The sequence below is a fragment of the Mytilus edulis genome, chromosome 1, assembly GCF_963676685.1.
Source record: "Mytilus edulis chromosome 1, xbMytEdul2.2, whole genome shotgun sequence".
Classification (NCBI taxonomy): domain Eukaryota; kingdom Metazoa; phylum Mollusca; class Bivalvia; order Mytilida; family Mytilidae; genus Mytilus; species Mytilus edulis.
In genome coordinates, this window is record NC_092344.1 from 89,104,843 (window position 1) to 89,130,280 (window position 25,438).

General features: G+C 32.0%; 2 protein-coding genes across 13 annotated transcripts in view; one reads left to right on the forward strand and one right to left on the reverse strand.

Moving 5' to 3' along the window:
• The window catches only part of LOC139515669 (inactive histone-lysine N-methyltransferase 2E-like), a 38,482-nt gene extending 34,257 nt beyond the window's left edge, over nucleotides 1-4,225 (reverse strand). For both annotated transcript variants that reach the window (XM_071305321.1, XM_071305313.1), the window contains exon 1: nucleotides 3,902-4,225. The gene's annotated coding sequence lies outside the window, so the exon portion shown is untranslated. The remainder of the gene's footprint in view (nucleotides 1-3,901) is intronic.
• A 171-nt stretch (nucleotides 4,226-4,396) lies between these two features.
• LOC139515683 (calcium-dependent secretion activator 1-like) overlaps nucleotides 4,397-25,438 on the forward strand; it is a 79,179-nt gene continuing 58,137 nt past the window's right edge. For 10 of the 11 annotated variants that reach the window (XM_071305371.1, XM_071305334.1, XM_071305342.1 and 7 more), the window contains exon 1: nucleotides 4,397-5,256. In XM_071305371.1, the coding sequence (XP_071161472.1) occupies nucleotides 4,468-5,256 (789 nt within the window). In that variant the 5' untranslated portion in view covers nucleotides 4,397-4,467. Of the gene's footprint in view, nucleotides 5,257-5,952; nucleotides 6,000-25,438 lie in introns of those variants that run through there. The other variant, XM_071305410.1, reaches the window with a different exon arrangement.

A 25,438-nucleotide genomic window follows, 5' to 3' on the forward strand; every position in this document is an offset into this window, starting at 1 on the left:
TTGAGCAAACATTGATACAAACAAAGCAAGCAAGCCAAACAAAGATTTGTCTTGCTAGCATTAATGTAAAAGCTGTAAAGCCTTAGTTTATTCAAAGCCATCAAATGACATTTATAAGTGTCTTCAGTGCCGTGTTCTCACCAGGATTTTTTTAAATTGATTTTTAATATGAAGATCTGCCACTTGTGTCACAATAGCCAGGGAAGCCATTGTCTCGGTGTAGCTTGTCATTTTAGCGCATTGAAAGGACATTTGAGCAAAAAAAAAATCAGACATTTTAGCGCTGATGAGTCCCGGTTTACAGGGATTCACGCTTCAGACAGCTGACGATGAGTCCCCTTTTACCGGGATCAGAAAACATCTTTTATATTTCCCGCTCAAAACAGTGCAAACATGAGATATCTTTCTTTGATGAATACCCGGATGAAAGTGTAAACATGGCGCTTCCGTTTGTTGAAAACCTTGTCAAAATCGAAGGAAATTTACGGAATTTACGAGAATTTGAAATGAGGGAACATTTTTTTTGAAAGAATATGGAAGAATTGAAGCCAAACTAGTATACTTTTTTGACATAAAATGTCGTTTTAAGTACAAAACACTTAGAATGGACATTGTTCAGTGTGAGGAATTTGTACAGCCTCATAAATGTTTTCAAAATTTTGCCGTTTTGGGTTAAAAAATTACAATTTGGGGTCAAAAAGCAGAATTTTGAGAATTTCACATAAATAATGCCGAAAATTTGAAAATTTGAATATTTTATGAAGAAAAAATTATCAAAACATAAACAAAACTGTGAACATTGTGTTAGTGAATGAAATAAATACACAAATAACTACAAACAAGTTTTTATGGACATTTATTATGAAGATCTCCCACTTGAGTAAAAGTAGCCAGGGAAGCCATCGTCTCAGAGTAGCTTCTGTCTGGGCAGCAATCGGTGAAAGGGTTAAAAGGCCTCAGAATGCAGGATTTTGCATCTAAATTTCAAAATTTTTCGGGGGGGGGGCATGCCCCTAGGCCCCCCTAGCAAGTTCGCGGGCCTACGGCCCACTCATCGGGCTACCTGACACAGGGCTAGTGCCTACAAAAGTTAGTGTCATCCCCTGTTTTTTATTTTTGTTAATTTTGTTGTCAGAAACAATTAAAATTTGCAAATTTTCAGCATAAAAATAAATTAATAGATTAAATAAACATATTCAACTTATTTTCCCAAAATCGTAATTTAGTAACAAGGTTAAACATATTCCTTACACTAAGTGCTGTCCATTTGAAGTGTTTTTTGTTCATTATAAAACAACATTTTAGGTCGTATAAAAAGTGTACTAGTCTGGCAAAAAAATGTTCCCTCATTTAAAATTCAATTAAAAAAAAATTCTGATTTTGACACGGTTTACAACTCAAGGAAGCACCATATTTACACTTTCATCTGGGTATTGAATAAAGAAATATACCTTGTACATGTGTTTGCAATGATTTTCAGCTGGAAATATAAAAAGACTTCTTGTCTGATCCCTGTAAACTAGGAACATCATTAGTGTGAATCATGGAGAATTCTTGTTGGAACAAATAATCTATACCATTTATTCTGTTAGGAACATATATACTGTAATTTTAATTCCAGTGGAAATAATATTCCAGAATGCTTTTTCCACTAGAAACTAATATTATGAAGAAACAAATTGCCCCACTGGCATATATTGCCAAACTTACATTGTAAGCACCCCGCTTTGTGAAAAATCACCCATCTTAGGAAAAAGGGTAAAATCCCATTGAAAATACATGCAGGTTGGATAAAGTATGAAGGGCAAAAATTCCTCTGAAATAAGGTTTGCCCCACTTGTGAAAAATAGATAAATCCTGATGAATTTGGTAAGGCCAAATACAAATATATGTGTGGTTCCAGTAACCCGACCCTCCCTAGTTTAAACCCCCCGACCCTAGAACTTTTTTTTTCATTTCTGAAAAATAAATTTCAAACGATCTTATTTTGAGGATTGTGAATTAAAATAATATAAAATTCGTAGATTTCTGTCATTTGAATTTCCATAAGAAGTATCTGTTATTGGTAAAATGCAAGAATTCATAACAATTTGTTGTCAAATTGCAACAAAATTAATGAAAAACGTAAACGACTGTCTTTATTTTGCAACCAAACACTTTTAAATTGGCCGACTTCCAGTATTGACGTGTGTAATACTGAAAACAATTTTGGTAAACACGATTTTTTTCCTGATTTTGACAATCCTAAATAAAATTTAGAAAAAAATAAATAAAATTTGCTGACCTACCGACCCTATTTTTCAAAAGTATGTAACTAGAACCACACATATATTTTTATTTGGCCTATTGCCAACCCACCCCACTTAATGCAAAAGATGCAATCCCGTTGTATATCTATGTTCCTGTCCAACTCATAAATAAAATCAATGCCTATGAAAACTTTAGATAAACATGATAAACATGTTTTTCCCCTTTGAATAGTTTTATGATATGAGCGTCACTGATGAGTCCTATGTAGAGGAAACGCGTGTCTGGCGAACTAAATTATAATCCTGGAACCTTTGATAACTATTTACGCTAGTCATTTGTTGGGCCCTTAATAGCTTACTTGGTGTGAGCCAAGGCACCATGTTAAAGACGGTATAATGGTTTTTCTTTTATAAATTGTGACTTGGATAAAGAGTTGTCTAATTGGCACTCATACCACATATTCTTATATCTATTTTGTAGTTCTTTTATTTTTGTTGAAATAAAGCATACAGAAGTGATTATCAGTATTTATGAGCCGTGAATGCCAAAATAGCCCCACTTGAGAAAAATAGAATAATCCTGATGAATTAAGTCATGTCACCTCATGGTCAATAAAAATAATTTAATAAATTTTCGTTTTTTAAGTTGGGCGAGTTGACAGGAGAAAAACAGGATTTAAGATGTGAAGGTCAGGATTATCACAGTGCAATCACTTAAAAGGTAGGTCGTAGGTCCGTAGTGGTTTTTCTTTTTGCGATTTATGAAAAACTATATCTGGAGTGAACGCAATTGATAGTTTAGATCATTACTGATAACCGCTACGAATTTCAGCTGACGGCGAATATACAACTGATTAGACAATAGTTTTAAGTTGAATCAATGCAGACAAGATCATTAACTGATGTTCGTTAGCTAGGAGATACATTTGTCTTTTAAAATACAACTGCCATATTAGGATTGTAAGGGTGCTATGCAGATAAATTTATCAGTTTTCAAGAGCTAAATTGGCAACGCGTCATCCCTGCAATGGCTTCCGTGATAATTAACTGGCGTAATGGGAAGATAATTTTGACGACGTCGAATCCTGACTGTAATATATAAGGGATATTTTCTGACAGATAAGTACAGATTCTTATATGAAGAGATATGACAAAATTTTCGTAATGTATGAAAAAGAATATGCACATAAAAAATAACAACTCTTAAAAAGGTTGTCCCACACTTCAATCTTCATTAAGAATTTTATTCAAATCTTTGAATATAGTAAACAGAGGATAGATATATAACAAAAAGAGAGAACTGTCACCATGACGAAGAATATGAAGTGAATAATATATCTACAATATTATTATTAACATGTATAAAAAAAATACAATTGATAGAAGGGATCATTTATATTGGATTTTAGAATGCTGTAGTGCAAAAAAAACCCCAAGTATACCAGTAATTCATATTCATAAAGCGGTAGCCCTCATTTTTTTCTTCAAATTAATGCATTTCCAAACGAATTTATTCATCAGTATAACGAATATTTTGGGCAAAAAACATGGCGGATAATTTTTGACAAGTAAATGTAGGTCATGTCTGCATGTCTTACAAGTTCTATAAGGCATTATGAAATGATTTTGTGCTCATTAATTAGACATCTTACCTTAAAACAAAGTGTTAAAATCACATACGCTGTCAAGCAGTATATTATTATACGCAATAACCAGCGTCTTATTTGGATACAGAAATGTCAAAACAAATCGTTTGCAAACAACGAACCAAAACAGAACGTTTTTTGTAATGATGCGAATGTTTTACGTTCCAAAAGTAAGCACACTTATTCTTCGGTGTATATTTAAGCTTGTCAACACCATGTCATGAACATGAAATGAGTTATTAAACAAATATAAGTGAATGTTTTGGTTAGCTCAGGTACGACAACTTCAAAGAATAGCCGCCATTACCGGAGTATACGGGGTTCTCATTTGGAAAGTCAGTGCTTCATTTCCGCCTATTTTTTTCGTCAAATAAAATTATATAAAGCATATTTTCAGATTTGAAATCAAAAATTTCTATCTGAGAATTAATATGTGCAAATTTCAAATTTATTTGCAAATTTGTTGATATATTTTCACGGAAGTCAAAATCTGACATGCGCTTTTCGTTCAAGCACTTGTCAAACTACATGTAAACATACCCGATAATTTGTTGCTATATTTACCTCAAATAATGATAGATCCGTCGTCGAGTGAGGATGAATCGGACCAAGAAACAAATGAAGATGAAAACTCTGATGGACACAGTTTGCACAACAGTACAGAGCGTGGAAGTTTATCTGCAAGTGGGGATAACTTGAGTGTCACCGGCCCACAGAGGTCCAACAGTATCCGACCATCTAGTCCTAGTCCTTCCCTTGCCAGTGACAGGGAAAAAGTTGTTGAAGACACTGAAAAACTAGAGAGAGAAGAAGAAGAAAGAAAAAAACGGTTACAACTGTATGTATTTGTCATGCGATGTATTGCCTATCCTTTTAATGCTAAACAGCCAACAGACATGGCAAGAAGGCAAACTAAAGTGACTAAGCAACAACTTCAAACAATTAAAGAAAGGTTTCATGCATTTCTCAATGGAGAAACTAGTATCGTTGCAGACGAAGCATTCACAAATGCTGTTCAGAGTTATTATGAAGTCTTTCTGAAAAGTGACAGAGTTGCCAATATGGTTCGAAGTGGTGGTTGTTCAGCAAATGATTTTAGAGAAGTGTTCAAAAATAACATTGAAAAAAGAGTAAGAAGCCTTCCTGAAATTGATGGATTAAGTAAAGAAACAGTATTAAGTTCATGGATGACCAAATTTGATGCAATATTTCGAGGCGAAGAAGACCCAAGAAAGCAACCACAACGAATGACAACTGCAGCTTCTGAGCTAATTCTTAGTAAAGAGCAGCTGTATGAAATGTTCCAGAATATATTAGGGGTGAAGAAATATGAGCATCAAATTTTGTACAATGCATGTCAGGTTTGTACATTTATAATATGTATTGTTGGTCATGTTAGGGAATGATGTTTTGCAATGGGATGGCAGGGTACAAAAATATAACAAGTACAGTGGTGTCTGCGTGGCTGGTGATACTGCGCATTAGCTGATTTCGTCATTTCAACAAAGTAACACAAATAATATCGTTCTTGTTATTGTTTAAGCCTTTCAATGCAACAAAAAAGAAGAAGAGTGATAAGTTCAAGAATTAAATAATAACTGCAATCCTGTGATTTACAATATTTGGCCAATTTCCATTAAGAAAAATTACATCATCAGATAAAACTTGTTTAATTAAATCAAATTTATATTAGATTGAAATATTTTTTGCTCTGCATCATTGACAGTGTGCTTGGTTCAATTTCAGCTATATTTCGGAGTAGAAAATCTTTTCTACATGTACATGTAAAAATGATGTATATTCAAAATGAGATATTTTTGGAAGGCATTCACTAAATCACCCTACATTGGAGGAACTCTCAGAAATGGGGTTTCCCTAATTTTGGACGCACAATACACAAAATATTGAGGGTGAAACCATACAAACAGAAGATTTTATGAATTTTTTTTTTATAAAAGTATGTTATGAATGTGTTCACACAATACATGTACATGTATTATCCAATTATTGGTTTTATCAGTTGAATGTACTATAAGCAATGCTTAAATGTTCTACAGGGCTCATGCTAGCAGATGACTTTGTCTAACAGTCAAGAGCAAAACATGTATGTAGTCGCCCTGTTGTTTACCATACTCCCTTTCAGTCGCTTTCTTCATCTGCAATTTTTGATTATAGCAAATTGATGAAACATTTATAAGTAATGAAATTCAAACAAATAAACAATTATTTTTTTTTAGAAAAGAGTTTAAAGCTTTGACTTTACCGTTTGTTGCATGACATTTCTGACACTCTGTGGTTAAAGTTTTTCCAATTTTAATAACTTTCTTAAGTTATTGTGGATTTGTACACAGAAGCTTGTTTATAATCAAAAGCTAGTATATCTAAACAAATATTTTGTAAAAATTTATTTCATGTTTTTCCTTATAATACTTATACATGGACTTAGTTTTTTTTCCATTTAACATTACATACAGTTACAGTTAAAGGTTTAACAACATTTTATTAGATTCATAAACAATCCTGGATTTTTGCCAACTTTGGACAGAAACCTTTTATAATCAAAAGATAGTACAAAATGTATTTAGAGGAAAATTTTTGTTGAGCCTGTGACTAACAGCAAAAGTGGGTGAGACACTGGGTGAGACACTGGGTTCCATGGAACCGAACCCTTACAATTTATTAAAAGACCGCAAAAAAAAATTCTGTCGTATATTGGTATCACTTTGTCGTTGTTCGAAGACATTTGGTTTCTAATATATGATACTACTAGTTATTTGCGTATTTCACAATTCATTTTTGTTATATAATTATTATTATTTGTTAATTTAAAATCTGAATAGTAGCCAGGCCAAAAATAAAATATTGTTTGTTTCCCCTCCCCCGACCGACCTGGTAAAATCGCCGCAACTCAAAAAATTTTATTGGCCATTCTTGTCAAAAAAATTTTTTTTGCTATGTTGTTCTTGTTGATATCTTTCCGATGCTGTAGTTAACATGTGTTTTTTTTGTCATACCTTTCCGATGCTGTAGTCAACAAGTGTTTAAAATCAAGGCATTTTTGCATTAAAGCGTCTATATGATTCGGAATCAAGGAAAACAAATATAATGCCTTGCCAAACGATTTGTGTTGTCTGCAAGGGTGATATTTGAAAATAAAAAATCTGAAGCATCTTTCAACCCACTGAGTGCACCTTGATTGGCTTTGTCTTTTACCTCTGTTCCTGTTTAAAGGATAAAATCTTTGAGTAAAACTTGTCTGAATTGTGCTTTGAAATCAATCTACATTGTACTTTGTCATAGACTTCGAACAGGTTGGGCACAAATCAGAAAATGTTGGATATGTGAATTCCCTGCTTTGTGGTGTAAACAAGACCAGTTGAATTTGTAAATACTCAAAGTATTCTAGGAACAACAAAACATGAATAAGTGAAGCCTTGTTTTTAGCTCACCTGACCTGAAAGGTCAAGTGAGCTTTTCTCATCACTTGGCGTCCGTCGTCCTGCGTCCGTCGTCTGTCGTCCGTCGTCCGTAAACTTTTACAAAAATCTTCTCCTCTGAAACTACTGGGCCAAATTCTACCAAACTTGGCCACAATCATCCTTGGGGTATCTAGTTTAAAAAATGTGTGGCGTGACCTGTCAAACCAACCAAGATGGCCGCCATGGCTAAAAATAGAACATAGGGGTAAAATGCAGTTTTTGGCTTATAACTCAAAAACCAAAGCATTTAGAGCAAATCTGACAGGGGTAAAATTGTTTATCAGGTCAAGATCTATCTGCCCTGAAATTTTCAGATGAATCTGACAACCGGTTGTTGGGTTGCTGCCCCTGAATTGGTAATTTTAGGGCAATTTTGCTGTTTTTGGTTATTATCTTGAATATTATTATAGATAGAGATAAACTGTAAACAGCAATAATGTTCAGCAAAGTAAGATCTACAAATAAGTCAACATATTTAAAATGGTCAGTTGACCCCTTTAGGAGTTATTGGCCTTTATAGTCAATTTTTAACCATTTTTCGTAAATCTTAGTAATCTTTTACAAAAATCTTCTCCTCTGAAACTACCATGCCAAACTAAACCAAACTTGGCCACAATCATCATTGGGATATCTAGTTTAAAAAATGTGTGGCGTGACCCGACCAACCAACCAAGATGGCCGCCATGGCTAAAAATAGAACATAGGGGTAAAATGCAGTTTTTGGCTTATAACTCAAAAACCAAAGCATTTAGAGCAAATCTGACATGGGGGTAAAATTGTTTATCAGGTCAAGATCTATCTGCCCTGAAATTTTCAGATGAATCGGACAACCCATTGTCGGGTTGCTTCCCCTGAATTGGTAATTTTAGGAAAATTTTGCTGTTTTTGGTTATTATCTTGAATATTATTAAAGATAGAGATAAACTGTAAACAGCAATAATGTTCAGCAAGGTAAGACCTACAAATAAGTCAACATGATCAAAATTGTCAGTTGACCCCTTAAGGAGTTATTGCCCTTTATAGTAAATTTTTAACAACTTTTGTCATTTTTTGTAACTTTTCTAAAAATCTTCTTCTCCAAAACTACTTTGCCAAATTTAACCAATCTTGGCCACAATTATCATTGTGGTTTATAGTTTAAAAAATGTGTCCGATGACCCAGCCTACTAAACAAAATGGCCGACATGGCTAAAATTAGAACATACTGGTAAAATGCAGTTTTTGCTCTATATCTTTGAAACTAAGACATTTAGGGCAAATCTTTCAACATTTAAATGTCCATCAGAATAAGATATATCCCCTCACAAATTTTGAGTTGAATTGGACAACCGGTTGTTGGGTTGCTGCCCTAAAATTTGTGATTTTAAGGATATTTTGCAGTTTTTGGTTATTATCTTGAATACTATTATAGATAGAGATAAACTGTAAACAGCAATAATGTTCAGCAAAGTAAGATCTACAAATAAGTCAGCATGATCAAAATTGTTAGAGGACCCCTTAAGGAGTTATTGCCCTTTATAGTCAATATTGAACAACTTTTCGTCATTTTTGTAACTTGTATAAAAATCTTTTCTAAAACGACTTGTCCAAATTTAACCAAACTTCGCTACAATCATAATACATTGTACTAGGGTATCTATTTAAAAAAAAAGTGTCTAATGACCCCGCCTACCAACGAAGATGGCCGACATCAGTAAACACATTAACAGGTGAGCGACACAGGCTCTTGAGAGCCTCTAGTTTCTAGAACTCGAAAAAACATACAAATATTTTGTTAAGGAATTAATTGACCAAGGCTGCATGATCCAGGTGTAACTGAATATAACTGAATTATGTTCACTTCTGTTGAAAATTTTTATTCATTGAATTTTAATTCCCAAGTTATTAACATGCATCAAATTAGACTTGAAATAAGCTTGATTTTGAAATAAGCTTGTTTTTTAAGTAATTAAACACTTGCTTTCATTAAACATTGTTATCACATGAAGAATGTGTGCTTTTGTAGATTTCATACCATAAAATGAATAGGAAAAAAGGAGGCCCCTGTATACTGTTTTAAACACCAGAAAGCTGGGGTGTACACTGAATACAGGGAATGCCCCACTTTTTTTAGCTCACCTGGCCCAAAGGGCCAAGTGAGCTTTTCTCATCACTTGGCGTCCGGCGTCCGTCGTGTGTCGTCGTCGTCGTCGTCGTCGTCCGTCGTTAGCTTTTACAAAAATCTTCTCCTCTGAAACTACTGGGCCAATTTTTACCAAACTTGGCCACAATCATTATTAGGGTATCTAGTTTAAAAATTGTGTCCGGTGACCCGGCCAACCAACCAAGATGGCCGCCATGGATAAAAATAGAACATAGGGGTAAAATGCAGTTTTTGGCTTATAACTCAAAAACCAAAGCATTTAGAGCAAATCTGACATAGGGTAATATTGTTCATCAGGTCAAGATCTATCTGCCCTGAAATTTTCAGATGAATCGGACATTCCGTTGTTGGGTTACTGCCCCTGAAATGGTAATTTTAAGGAAATTTTGCTGTTTTTGGTTATTATCTTGAATATTATCATAGATAGAGGTAAACTGTAAACAGCAAAAATGTTCAGTGAAGTAAGATCTACAAATAAGTCAACAATACCAAAATGGTCTGTTGACCCCTTTAGGAGTTATTGCCCTTTATAGTCAATTTTTAACCATTTTTCGTAAATCTTGGTCATCTTTTACAAAAATCTTCTCCTCTGAAACTACTGGGCCAAATTAAACCAAACTTGACCACAATCATCATTGGGGTATTTAGTTAAAAAAATATGTCCGGTGAACTGGCCAGCCAACCAAGATGGCCGCCATGGCTAAAAATAGAACATAGGGGTAAAATGCAGTTTTTGGCTTATCACTCAAAAACCAAAGCATTTAGAGCAAATCTGTCATCAGGTAAAATTGTTTATCAGGTCAAGATCTATCTGCCCTGAAATTTTGAGATGAATTGGACAACCCGTTGATAGGTTGCTGCCCCTGAATTGGTAATTTTAAGGACATTTTGCTGTTTTTGGTTATTATCTTGAATATTATTATAGATAGAGATAAACTGTAAACAGCAAAAATGTTCAGCAAAGTAAGATCTACAAATAAGTCAACAGGACCAAAATGGTCTGTTGATTTCTTTAGGAGTTATTGCCCTTTATAGTCAATTTTTAACCATTTTGTAAATCTTAGTTATCTTTTACAAAAACCTTCTCCTCTGAAACTACTGGGTCAAATTAAGCCAAACTTGGCCACAATCATCATTGGGGTAATTAGTTAAAAAATTGTGTCCCGTGACCTGGCCAACCAACCAAGATGGGGGCCATGGCTAAAAATAGAACATAGGGGTGAAATGTAGATTTTGGCTTATAACTCTGAAACCGCAGCCTTTAGAGCAAATTTGACATGGGGTAAAATTGTTTATCAGGTCAAGATCTATCTGCACTGAAATTTTCAGATGAATCTGACAACCTGTTGTTGGGTTGCTGCCCCTGAATTGGTAATTTTAAGGAAATTTTGCTGTTTTTGGTTATTATCTTGAATATTATTATAGATAGATTAAACTGTAAACATCAATAATGTTAAGCAAAGTAAGATTTACAAATAAGTCAACATGACGGAAATGGTCAATTGACCCCTAAGGAGTTATTGTCCTTTATAGTCAATTTTTAACAATTTTCATAAAATTTGTAAATTTTAACTAACATTTTCCACTGAAACTACTGGGCCAAGTTCATTATAGATAGAGATAATTGTAAGTAGCAAGAATGTTCAGTAAAGTAAGATGTACAAACACATCACCATCACTAAAACACAATTTTGTCATGAATCTATCTGCTTCCTTTGTTTAATATTCACATAGACCAAGGTGAGCGACACAGGCTCTTTAGAGCCTCTAGTTTTACTTATCTTACATGTTGAATTTTGTAAAAATTCAATATAGAAATGAAATAAAATAATTTGCCTACCTACCTAACCATACCCTGATAACCTCAGTCGGGGAGGGGAAACAAAGATATTTTTAATGTTGGCCCCATTTACGATGACAAAAAATATAAGATTTTGAAAGAATGATGAATTATTAAAATTAAATTGTTTTGAAGAACGTCCTAGATGTGTAGGTTTACATATCAAGCAAGATGGTGGCTACTAAATTCAACGCACAAATATTTCAAAGTTCAGAGATCAATATTTAAAAAATGATCCAACTTCCAAGAAATCTTTTGAAAAACAGCAGTTTGCAATGACAAAATGTATAAATTTCATAGAAACAATTTGTTAAACTTGAACATAAATAGTTAAATGTATGAAGAAAACATGAGAATGTGAAATGATTTGCTGTAAAGTCATGTGACATCAGCTCAACAGAGATCAGTCTGATAATGTGTATAGACATTGTTATAAGTGACCAGTCCCGTTAGTATAGAAAGTCCCTGGTTTATATTACATATGTAGCAATGTCTTGGATAAAAATATTTTTTGGCTGATAAAATTAAAGCTAAATGCATTTATAGCGAACCCTATAATAGTTTTCCATAGATTCACCTGCAAGTTACCTGTCCATTTAAACTTTTGGCAGTTCTATTGTCCCATCTAACAAATACAACAGGTATTGTTCTCTGTATAGTTTATTCACTCAGACCTTTAAATTTCTTCTAGGAGAAATATATCACTCATTGATTAATATACCTGAACAAAAAATTGAACTGTCAATGATGAAAAAATACTTATACCAATACTAAGAAAGGACTCACAAAACTGCATGTGGTGTTGTATTAATTCAATACCAAAAACTCGTTTTTAATGTGTTCAATATTAATAATGATTTAAAAATTAAAAGTTGATTTCTGATCAAATATTCAATAAATATTTTTGTGTGTTTGATAAATAAAAATTTGAATATTATTATTTTTAAATTAAGGTCTTCATAATTTAAACATAGTCTATAAATTAACAACAACAAAAACATGCAAATTCATTGGAAAATACTAAAAAATGTGTCTAAAATAAACTTTTTATTGTTAAATCAGATTTTATATTGAACAGATTGAAAATATATTAATGATATATTGAATAAATACAAAATTTCATACAGTTTATGTGAGTTTATAGAAGTATTTCAATAAAAAAAACAGATAATTTTTTGGTCAGGTAAATTAATCAATGAGTGATATATTTCTCCTAGAAGAAATTTAAAGGTCTGAGTGAATAAACTATACAGAGAACAATACCTGTTGTATTTGTTAGATGGGACAATAGAACTTACAAAAGTTTAAATGGACAGGTAACTTGCAGGTGAATCTATGGAAAACTATCATAGGGTTCGCTATAAATAAAAAAAAAATTCACAAATCTATTGTGTTGGCCTGTAACAGAAACTTATAGCGAACCCTATGATAGTTTTCCATAGATTCACCTGCAAGTTACCTGTCGATTTAAACTTTTGTAAGTTCTATTGTCCCATCTAACAAATACAACAGGTATTGTTCTCTGTATAGTTCATTCACCAAGACCTTTAAATTTCTTCTAGGAGAAATATATCACTCATTGATTGATTTACCTGACCAAAAAATTATCTGTTTTTTTATTGAAATACTTCTATAAACTCACATAAACTGTATGCAATATTGTATTTATTCAATATATCATTAATATATTTTCAATCTGTTCAATATAAAATCTGATTTAATAATAAAAAGTTTATTTTTAGACACATTTTTTAGTATTTTCCAATGAATTTGCATGTTTTTTTTGTTGTTAATTTATAGACTATGTTTATGAAGACCTTAATTTAAAAATAATAATATTCAAATTTGTATTTATCAAACACACAAAAATATTTAATATTTGATCAGAAATCAACTTTTAACTTTTAAATCATTATTAATATTGAACACATTAAAAACAAGTTTTTGGTTTTGAATATATACAACACCACATGCAGTTTTGTGAGTCCTTTCTTAGTATTGGTATAAGTATTTTTTCATCATTGACAGTTCAATTTTTTGTTCAGGTAAATTAATCAATGAGTGATATATTTCTCTTAGAAGAAATTTAAAGGTCCCAGTGAATAAACTACACAGAGAACAATACCTGTTGTATTTGTTAGATGGGACAATAGAACTGCCAAAAGTTTAAATCGACAGGTAACTTGCATGTGAATCTATGGAAAACTATCATAGGGTTCGCTATAACATTAAAAATCAACTTAAAATATTTATGGTTTGGTTATTAAATTATTTCCCTAAATTAAGGATAACTTTTGCCTATCGTCCTACTTTCTTCAACATTGAGGCAAGTATATATTCAATAATTATGTCAGGTGCAACATTGTATTTCACAATTAGTTTATTTAATTAAAAAGAATCAGTCACTAATAACTTAATTCAGAAAAGTCAAAACATTAGAATATAACTTAAAACAATCTCAGAATTTTTTTTCTAAGTGTAACATTCAATATATAGAACTCATCCCCTTGTTTATATAATCTTGCCCATTGTAAAATTTCAGAAGTGTTTTGAAGAATTGTGCATGATTTTGAATGATTTATTGTTGAAATGGTGTTGATTTCAATACAATTATTTATTTATCACTGGATTATTTCTGAAAAATCTACCTAAATGAACATATTTACAACAAATTGCTAAAAAAAATCCTACTTATAGACAAGCTCTATATTAAAATGACTGTATCAGCTTGGCACAACAAGTCATTTATATAATTTATCAGACTTGTCCCGAAAATATGACCATTGTGGAAGCCCTGACCTGTACCTGTAGGTCATTCCAGACCCTTTTATAAATGGAACACTTCAACAACTAGAACCTCACCCTTTTGAAAAATTCTTCAGTCCCTTTTCTAGTCATATTATATATATATAGAATGACTTCCGGTGACTGCCATGTTTGAATAACACGAAAATTTTGCTCCCGGTATTTCTATGAAAAAATCATCTACCTGCTGAGAATTTGAAAACTAATAAGTAAGAACACTTCTTTATTCATCGGTGTACCAACAGCTGTCGTTTATTTGGTGACTTTCATTTAATTTAGTGTTTGAAAATTGATTATATTTGAACTCCTTCCCGCCACACGAGCACAATGAGCAACACAAGTGATACACCCCCGTCGTATAAATGTAAAGACTTTGAGGATATTGCAAAGTGTTTTGAAAAATTACATTTACACATCAATAATGAAGTTGAAATATTGAAGACAAAACAAACTGAGACGGAAAGAAGGGTAGATAACATAGAAAATCACAATGAATTCATGAACTCTGAACTACATGCAATTCACAACACACACATTCCAAACCTAGAGAGTTTGATAGAAAAGGAACAAACTGAACGGTTGAAGTTGGAAATATGGGGGCGTAAGTGGAATGTCGTAATCAGAGGTGTTCAAGGAAATCCCAACCATCGGGAACTGCCAAAAGTTACAGAGACATTCACCAGAGTCTTTCTGAAGAATACTCTGAACATCCCAGCAGAACGCGCAGACAACATGCTCTTCACTGCAGTCCACCGTCTACCGTCTGGTGATGAGGACAGACGCAGTATCATGCTCAGGCTATCTAGTCTGATCGACCGAGATGATATTCTTAAGGCAGCTATAAAATTGCCGCCTCGCTCAGGATATAGTGTCGTGCCTGATCTACCGCCCAGTCTCTCCGTTCGCCGAGGTGAACTTTTGAAAGAACGACGGGATTTGTCACCAGAATCTAGAAGGAAAACTAAATTGATCTATCTACGTGATGCTCCGTTCCTGAAGCTGGTCACCAAGCGTTCATAGATAACAACATTAATTTACAATGTACATAATAAAAGTTTGTTTTTTTCAGTTAATCGATGTTTGAATTGTGTTATTTACATTTATTGTCATTATCTTTGTCCTTAAATATTTCAAAAGAATTTATTCTAACCTTATTTGTCTGGCATTATTTTTAAATATAAAATTTCTAAATTGTGTATTGCCGGGGTGTCCTCGTCGAGGTCCGCGTTTTTAAAAATCAGCTGTTTTAATCACATGATTTGTTTTGTACGAATGAAATATACAAGTGCTCTCATGGAGGACCGCGTTCAAGAAACAATAACAAAGATGGCGACCTCCATGCGTCTGAAATTATTTTGTAACCCCAAATAGTTTAAGGTGAAATCACGACTTATTACAATAGTTATAGGCATGTACTAAACTCATAAATATGGGAGCTCGGTAAGAACAACTTGGCAACATTCCAACAACAACTTTTTGTGTTGACCGCATCTGTCAGATGATCTGACCGCAATTTGGCAAAATTTATAAATTATTGCAAACAATTTCTATTTTGCAAACCATGCATTATACATTATTATGTACTCACATGTATAGACAAATCCGGCAGTAGGTCATTTGAAATATTTCAGTAATAACTTCTTTACAATGAAGGATAAAGGCGTAATCCGGGAACGCATTTACTTCCAATTCCGTGCCGAGGGTGTGTTCTATTAGTTTGTTCAATCATTTTCCCCTTATTTTCATTCTATTAGATGAAACAAAATTACATAAACTGTAGTTTTCAAAATTCTCAAGATAAAAAGAAAAAAACCGGAGAGCATAGTATGACTTTGTTTTCCTTAATATTGAATGGCAGTACAGGGAATCACCTTTGTGGGGTTCAACTTGGGGGGCTTATTTATTTCAAAAATATTTTTTTTCACTTATTACATTTTTGTATGCATAAGATTTGTTGTGTTTAGGTTGAACTTGTCAGTGTCAGGGAATAGGGATAAAAAAACTATTTGCTTTCATGCGGCACAACTTGAATATGCCTATGAATTTGATATATTGATTAAATTTGTCTTCATATCTTTTATTGACAATTATTATTTATTAAAGCAATTGATTTATTTTACTACATATACATGTCTTTATGCATATATACAACTTAGGTTAATATTCTAGTACTATGGCAGTTACTATAGGGGCTCTGAATTGCAGGGGACTGTCAGAAGAAGTAAAACGCAGAGATATTTTTGATAGATGTAATAAAAAATATGATATAACTATTTTATGTGATACACATTGTACGAAAGAAAGAGAAAATAAATGGAGAAATGAATGGGGATATCAAGCCTATTTTTGCTCGTTCACTGGACACAGCAGGGGAGTTGCTATACTTCTAAATAACAAATTCAAAGTTACTGTTCATAAAGAATATAAACATAAAGAGGGAAACTATTTAATTTTGGATATGACCATTCATGAGTATCGAATAACTTTAGCTGGTATATATGGCCCAAATAATGATAATCCAAGTTTTTTCTCAGAAGTACAGGAGGTAATCTCAAATATTCAAAATTCTTCAATAATTATGGCAGGAGACTGGAATGTAGTTCAAGATTATGAAATTGATACACTTAATTATAAAACAAAAAATAATGTCAAAGCACACACTAAATTGATAGAAATAAAGAACTCCTTAGACTTGGTAGATGTTTGGAGAGCAAATAACCAAGACAAGAAAAGATATACATGGAGAGGCCCAGAACATAAACAAAGTCGTTTAGACTATTTTTTGATATCCACTGATTTTGAATCATTAGTAAATAAATCTGATATAGATATTAGCTATCGATCTGACCATTCTCCTGTTTCACTCAGTTTAAAATTTTATAACCAAGAAAGGGGGAGGGGTACTTGGAAATTCAATAATAGCTTACTACATGATACTTATTATGTGGCTGAGATTAAAAAGTGTATATCAGACACTGTTAATCAATATAACCTATCAAATACAAATACTGGGGAAGAAACAGAATTATCTGTAAACCCCCATATATTTTGGGAGTTATTAAAATGTACAATAAGAGGGAAAACTATCTCTTATACTTCATATCTAAAAAAAAAAAGTCAAAGGGAAGAATCTGAACTTGAACAACAATTAAACATTTCACAAAATAGATATGCCCTACACCCAGATCAGGAACTAAAAACTGAAATTCAAAACATAGAGGAGAGCCTAAAAACATTAAGAGAAAAAAAAATAAATGGAATAATTGCAAGAGCAAAAGCAAAATGGGAAGCAGAAGGGGAAAAATGTACAAACTACTTTTGCAATTTAGAAAAAAGACATTATAATGAAAAAATTATTCCTAAAGTTATCAACGAAAATGGAGAGGAAATCTTTGATCAATTCAAAATATTGGAAGAACAGAGAAAATTTTATCAAAATTTATACTCATCTAAAAATGCATTTTGTAAAACGGAACATGAAAATATGTTTTTCAATAAAAATAACTCTTTTCTCAATTGTTTATCGGAAGAACAAATGTTAGAAGCTGAGGGGAAATTATCAACTCAAGAATGTCTGAATGCCTTAAAAAACATGAAAAATAATAAATCACCAGGGGTAGATGGGTATACAGCAGAGTTTTATAAATTTTTCTGGAATGACCTCAAGTTATATTTACTTAATTCCTTTAATTATAGCTTTGAAGAAGGCTCTTTATCAATTTCGCAAAGACAAGGCATTGTTACATGCATCCCAAAAGAAGGGAAATCTAAGTTTTATTTAAAAAACTGGCGACCTATCACCCTTTTAAATGTTGATATGAAAATATGTTCCGCATCCATCGCAAATAGAATTAAACCTTTGCTCAAACATATTATTAGTGAAACACAGTTAGGATTTATTAAAGGTAGATACATCGGGGAATGTACAAGACTTATTTTTGACTTAATAGAAAGAACTGAAGAAGAAAATATACCTGGACTTCTACTTCTTTTAGACTTTGAAAAAGCATTTGATACTCTTGAATGGTCATTCATAAATAAAGCACTTGAATTCTTAGGTTTTGGTCCTGATTTCTGTAATTGGGTAAAATCTTTATATTTTAATATCGAAAGTTGTATCATAAATAATGGTCATTGCTCTAGTTTCTTTAATATAGAAAGAGGGGTTCGTCAAGGGGATCCTTTATCCCCTTATCTTTTTATACTGGCTTTGGAACTTATGAGTGCAGCAATGAAAAATAACCCAGATATTAATGGTATTAAGATAGATAACTCTGAATATTTGCTTAGTCAGTATGCAGATGACTCAACCTTAACTTTGGATGATGATGAAAAATCGTTAGAACAATCTCTATATATTTTAGAAAAATTCTCTGAGTGTTCTGGTTTACGAGCAAACTTAGAAAAAACTGAAGCCATTTGGATTGGGTCAAAAGCGCATTCAAAAGAAATATTTCACCAAGGAGAAAGATTAAACTGGAATCAGACAGGGAAATTTAAACTCTTAGGTATAAACTATGATCTATTTGCTGTCGACAAGACTGCCTATAATTTCAAAGAGAAAATTGAAAAGATAAACTCATTATTAAATACTTGGATTTACCAAGATCTTACATACCTAGGAAAAATAACAGTCATAAAGTCTTTAGCATTGCCAATTCTCATTCAGTCATTAACAATATTGCCAAATCCCTCTTTTGAAAATTTTAAGAAAATTGAAAATATTTTTTTTAAGTTTCTATGGAATGGCAAACCAGATAAAATCAAAAGAAATGTACTAATTGGATCATATGATACTGGAGGACTAAAGATGCCTCATATTGAATCCTTCTGTTATTCATTAAAAATGACATGGATCTATAAATTATTAGACCCTTTCAATCTTTCTCCTTGGAAAATTCTTTTTAATGATAAGTATAGAAAATATGGGGCAGATAAAATATGGATGATGAATAAGGATAGTATTGAACAAATTTCAATATATTTTAATAGATTTTGGAAGGACATCCTTCTAAATTGGGCTAAACTGAGGAATGCTTCCCATGACCATAATGATTTAATGGGCCAACCTATTTGGTTTAATAAACTTTTAAAAATTGATAATAAAACTATTTTTTATGAAAAATGGTGTGAGGCAGGAATATTTTTTGTCAATGATTTACTGAATGAGAACAATGAATTTCTCTCTTTTAATCAATTTAAAGAAACATATGATATCGATACAAATTTTCTTCAATTCTATGGTATATATCATATGATCCCAAGTAGTTGGAAGGACCAGATCAAAAACTGTGAAAAGAAAATCAACATTACTTGCGATAATTTAGACTTTTTGAAAACAAATCAGAAATCATGCCCATATTTTTATAAATTATTTTTGGCTACTTATCATAAAAGCCCCACAAAATCACAAAATAAATGGAAAGAAATTTTGCATATGGAAATAGCTCACTGGGATCTTTTCTATATGCATCCTTTCAAGTGTTCTTTGAGTAATAAAATGATCATTTTTCAATACAAAATTCTGCAAAGAACTTTAAGCACAAATAATCTGCTATATAAGTGTAAACTTAAAGAAACACAACTATGCAGTTTTTGCAATGTGACAAAAGAAACAATAGAACATATTTTTTGGGAATGTTACATTGTCAAAAACTTTTGGTTTCAACTAGTTGATACACTACATTCAAATTGCAATTATGAGCTTCTGATATCAAAACAAAACATTCTCTTGGGATCAGATATTATAGATATATCAGGAAATTTTTTTACTGTTCTCATGAAGTACTATATTTATTCTTGTAGATTGAACTCACTGTTACCTTGTGTTAAGATTGCACTAAAGAAATTGAAAAATTATTACATTGTTGAAAAACTATCTTCCACTTTTCACAGTTCTCCTGCAATAGGTGAAAAATAGAAAAAAAATGGGAACCATTTCAACAACTAATTTTATGATACAAGAAAGATAACTCATACTTAACTGAAAATAAATGTGTAACACAACTTGATGCACATCACAATTGGACAGTGGTTAGTGTGCATCATATAGATATTATATATATGTATGTATGGAAGAATTAAATATGTGTTACTATGTTATGATAATAGGAGTTGAAATACTGGTTGTTTTTTGTTTTTTGTTATGTGATTTCCAGATATTGTTAGAGTATGCCACTATATATATTATATTATGATCTGAGTACATGTATGAATAGAATAATTAGATTGCATAAATAATAATTATAATCGTTTAATACCAATTTAATCATTTATGAATATAAGTCAATGATTTTTTATGTTTATTTTATTTTATTTATTTTTTGTTTGTTTGTTTTTTGTACTTTTTGTTTTTGTATTGTTCTTTTTTTTTTTTTTTTTTTAGTTTTAGTTGGTTTTTTTTGGGGGGGGGGGAGGGGGGTTTATTTGGTATAGGGAGGGGGATGTTTATAAGCACTGACACTGACAGGTCAAAATGAATAAACTTGTATTGTATTCTTCTTTATAAAAAAAAAATGCATATAGATATTGTATGAGATGAAGAAATACCAAATAAAGAATTATAAAAAAAAAAAAATATATATATATATAAATGGACATGCATCCGATTTCACCTTGAGAGATGCACACGCCTGATGAAGCTAATTTGTTTAGCGAAATATTGTGTATTTCTATTTAAAATCTAATAGAACTTTTAATGTATAAATTAGCGTGTTTAAGTTATATTCTTAGACATTTATATAATTTTAATTCAGTAACTGTATCAGTTTATTTTCACAAACTGATCCACGCTTAAATAGATTGAATGTTGATTGTTGCTATTTTTAGACATTATATAAAATTGAGAATGGAAATTGGGAATGTGTCAAAGAGACAACAACCCGACCAAATAAAAAACAACAGCAGAGGGTCACCAACAGGTCTTCAATGTAGCGAGAAATTCCCGCACCCGGAGGCGCTGGCCCCTAAACAAATATATACTAGTCCAGTGATAATGAACGCCACACTAATTTCCAAATTGTACACAAGAAACTAAAATTGAAATAATACAAGACTAACAAAGTCCAGAGGCTCCTGACTTGGGACAGGCGCAAAAATGCAGCGGGGTTAAACATGTTTGTGAGATCTCAACCCTCCCCCTATACCTCTAACCATATATATATGATAAATTATGACTGTACATTTATATCAAGCATAAATATAAGTAGTGTACATCGTTAATGGACATCCTTCATACTTTTTAGGAATGTGGTAAATTCTCCAGTGTATTAATAATCCATATCTGGACTTTGTCACAAATTATTAATCATCAATGAGGAAATGGTCAGGCTATTGTATATTGATATTGTATAGATCTAAGAAATTATCTCTCAAGTCTATTTTGATCAAGACAATATGTAACCTTTTTACATTGAATATATAAAGACAATCTTTTTATATTCTTCCTATTTCATTCAGAATCAGTTTATGTCCCCCCTTCTCCCCCTATATTCTCATATTGATTAATGATATACATGTACTTAAATATATATATCCAAATTAAAAAAAAAGTCTAAAATAAACAATTTAAGATGCATGGGCTCGATAATGTGTATCACATTAAGTCAAATTTAAGTGTGTAATATAGTTTAGGCACCATCTAACATGTCTAATTAACCATCAAGGTGTCCTAAAACTTCTGATGGTCATTTAACCTAATAGAAACATAAATATAGATATAAATAGATAGCAAACTTGTATAGATTTTTATGGTCTCTTTGATTTCATTAAATAGGTTTAAAATAAATGTTAACCATTGTTTTTACCTGTTTAATAGTGAGTTTTTGTGGACCGAATCAGTCAATCTAATGGTGCACAGTTGTTTCATTTTCAGTGAAGACATTCTTTTTATAACTGAACACACCTAATTCATGCACAACCTAGAGTTGTCTCATTAGCACTCATACCACATCTTCTTATATCTTTAACGTATCTCTAACCATTTGGTTAAATTGAAGGTCACATGAATATAGATGCTAAGTGCATACTTGTATCGTACAATTAATTCGCTTTTAAATTTCACCCTGCTAAGCCGAACAATTTCTATGTAAGAGTTATCTCCCTATTCACTGTTTATCAAGTGTGTGCATCTCCTTTGTACCTAAAAATTTTATCAACAAAATTCTTTTCCTAAATAGTTCCTTACATCCACAGAAATTTTTGGCTAATTTGGATCGAAGCGATTTGATAAAATTTTATAGGAGTTATCTACCTTTACCAAATAAAGTTGTCTTTTTTTTTTGCTTATAAACCGTAAACTGTATTACCCTGGAATCTTTTTATTTGAAGCACCTAGGTCCTGACTTAGAAAATGAGGCCAAGGTCAAGTTCTAAATTTTGACTTTTCCTTGTTTTTACATTTTCTCCAACAATTTTAAAGATACATGTATATAGAACAAGTGCAAAATGTTTGCTTTATATGTAATGAAGATATATATATGTTACAATGATCTGAAACAATCTAATGGCATCTTATAGGAGTAATTGCCCCTGAAATGTACAAGTTTTATGTCATAGATTACTACAACATATTCCTTGTGTCTGAAGAACCTTTAGGACATAGATGCATCATAAAACCGTTTTTTTTATGCCCCATTTATGGGCATTATGTTTTCTGGTCTGTGCGTCCGTCTGTTCGTTCGTTCGTCTGTCCCGCTTCAGGTTAAAGTTTTTGGTCGAGGTAGTTTTTGATGAAATTGAAGTCTAATCAACTTGAAACTTAGTATATATGTTCTGTATGATATGATCTTTCTAATTTTAATTCCAAATTAGAGATTTAACCCCATTTTCATGGTCCACTGAACATAGAAAATGATAGTGCGGATGGGGCATCCGTGTACTGGGGACACATTCTTGTTTCAAAAGTGATTATTTTCGAAGGGTTAAATATTTCGTGGTGGTGTCTTGGCTTTGTTTGGACTTGTTTGTATGCTTTTTGGCCTTGAATGTTTCTCCCTAATATGTTATTAACTGTAATTGCATTCAGGTATGGCAGATCAAATTTCTTCTTTCATAGTGTGTTGATTTACGTTTTTTGATTGAGTTAAGCCTTCCAATTAATATTTTATCGTGTGGTTTTCTATGTGGTGATGTAATGCTATTGTTTCAGAAAAAGGGAGAAGGTTTGGTACCATTAAAACGTTTAATCCTGCTGCAAATGTTTGCACCTGTCCTAAGTCAGGAATCTGATGTACAGTAGTTGTCGTTTGTTTATGTAATTTATACATGTTTCTCGTTTCTCGTTTTTTATATAGATAAGACTGTTTGTTTTGCCATTTGAATGGTTTTACACTAGTAATTTTGGGGCCCTTTATAGCTCTTTGTTTTGTGTGAACCAAGGCTCCGTGTTGAAGGCTGTACATTGACCTATAATGGTTTACTTTTATAAAATGTTGTTTGGATGGAGATTTGTCTCATGGGCACTCACACCACATCTTCCTATATCTATATAATAAAAAAATTGGTGTCTTTAAAAGCCAATATGACATAAATGCACTGCAATAATCTTGGTGTTCTTAAAAGCCTATAGAACATAGATTTGATAGTTAATGGACAGTAGTCTTGGTATCTTTATTAGCTGTATGGATATATAATATGTCATAGATGTTCTCTAATGTATTCTTTGTGTCTTTTAAAGACAGTCTTTATGAGTTAAGCTGCCATTATATACATGCAGAATGTCTTGAATAAATAAACAACAGTCATCTCTTATATTTAATGCAATTGTTCCAATGATTTAGATATATATATCAAAATAAGGAGATGTGATATGATTGCTAATGAGACAACTATGTTTATGGTAATGAATACAGATAATAGTTTTGTGCTATTATACAGAATGTACAATAGACAGTAATTTACAGTACATTTTATGGTGCAGCTTAAGTTTGTAAGTGAAGTGTCTCAAATGCTTTATAAATATGCTAGCTACTAATATTTAAAACACTTTAGTAGGGTTTTGGAATTTTGGAAAGGTTTGGGATATAAATATATTTCAAATAGATAATTATAACTCACTGACTCAATCAAATTTATTTGTAATTAAGTAAGCAATCCACCCCATAAGGCCACATTTAAAAGAATGTCTGTTTCCCCTCCCCGGGTCTACCCTTTGTAAACAGACCAGGAAGGCAGGTTCTTTTTTTTTTTTTTTTTTTTTTTAACTGGATGTGATTGTCATAGCATGGTCACATGAATGGTTTGACTTGTCCAGTCCAGGCCATATCAGTTGTTTGTGCTCAATTTGAGTGTATTTATTTAGATTATCAATCCTTCTGCTTTCAAGCACTTTCCAAAAATGGAAACAAATTATTTTCAGGAAAAAAATAATTTCAATTTTTTTGTGGAAAATATTTTTTGACCCGGGGGCTTATTTTTGACCCGGGTGGGGGGAGGGGAAACAAACATATTTTTAATTTTGGCCTAACGGCTGACTCGGGTTTTAAAGACACTTTGTAAGTTTAATGTATATAAAAACTATTGAACAATTGATTTCAAATATTAAAAGTAAGCAATCAAAAATATATTTTACACTAAAAATTAAAAATATTCTAAATGAAATTGATGTAGACATTTTGTCAGCTATCTTGTTTAAATTAGTTTGTTTATTTTCCTATTGACCCGTTTGTATAACTGATATTGACAAAATAATGGTTACTCATCTGATTTGTATCACATTTGTACAGGTGATACCTAACAATTCAATATTGATATGTATGTGTAACACATGTCACAATTATTTATTAAAAAATGCAGAAGAAATCCAAAGGAATAAATAAGATGATGTAAATTTCTCCACGTCTGTCTGTATCCTACAATTTTAAATGACTGATCTCATTTCTGTTTCTTGTTCAATGCCAGTCGTCTTGGCAACAAAATATTGATTGGTGAAGTCCAAATCGAGCTTTCATTCTCTCTAGAATTTTATTGATGCCGATTCTATAGATTTTTTTTCTACAACTGACTGCATGTATAAATATTAGATTTTTACCATGAATAAAGTGCATGTATTATTTCTGAAATATGAATTTGTGCAAATGTACTTTTGAAGCGTTTTTACAAGCATGCTTTAATTTAGAAATCCAAAAGAACTATTCTTTGACTTAATTTACATTGTGTTCGAAGCAATGCTAATTCAGAATTTCAGTTCTATGTAGAGTAAAACTTAGGATATTCTTTTCTAATTGTAAATGCCTCAACAACCTTGTGTGGATAGGGATGGGCTTTTTAAGTAGTGA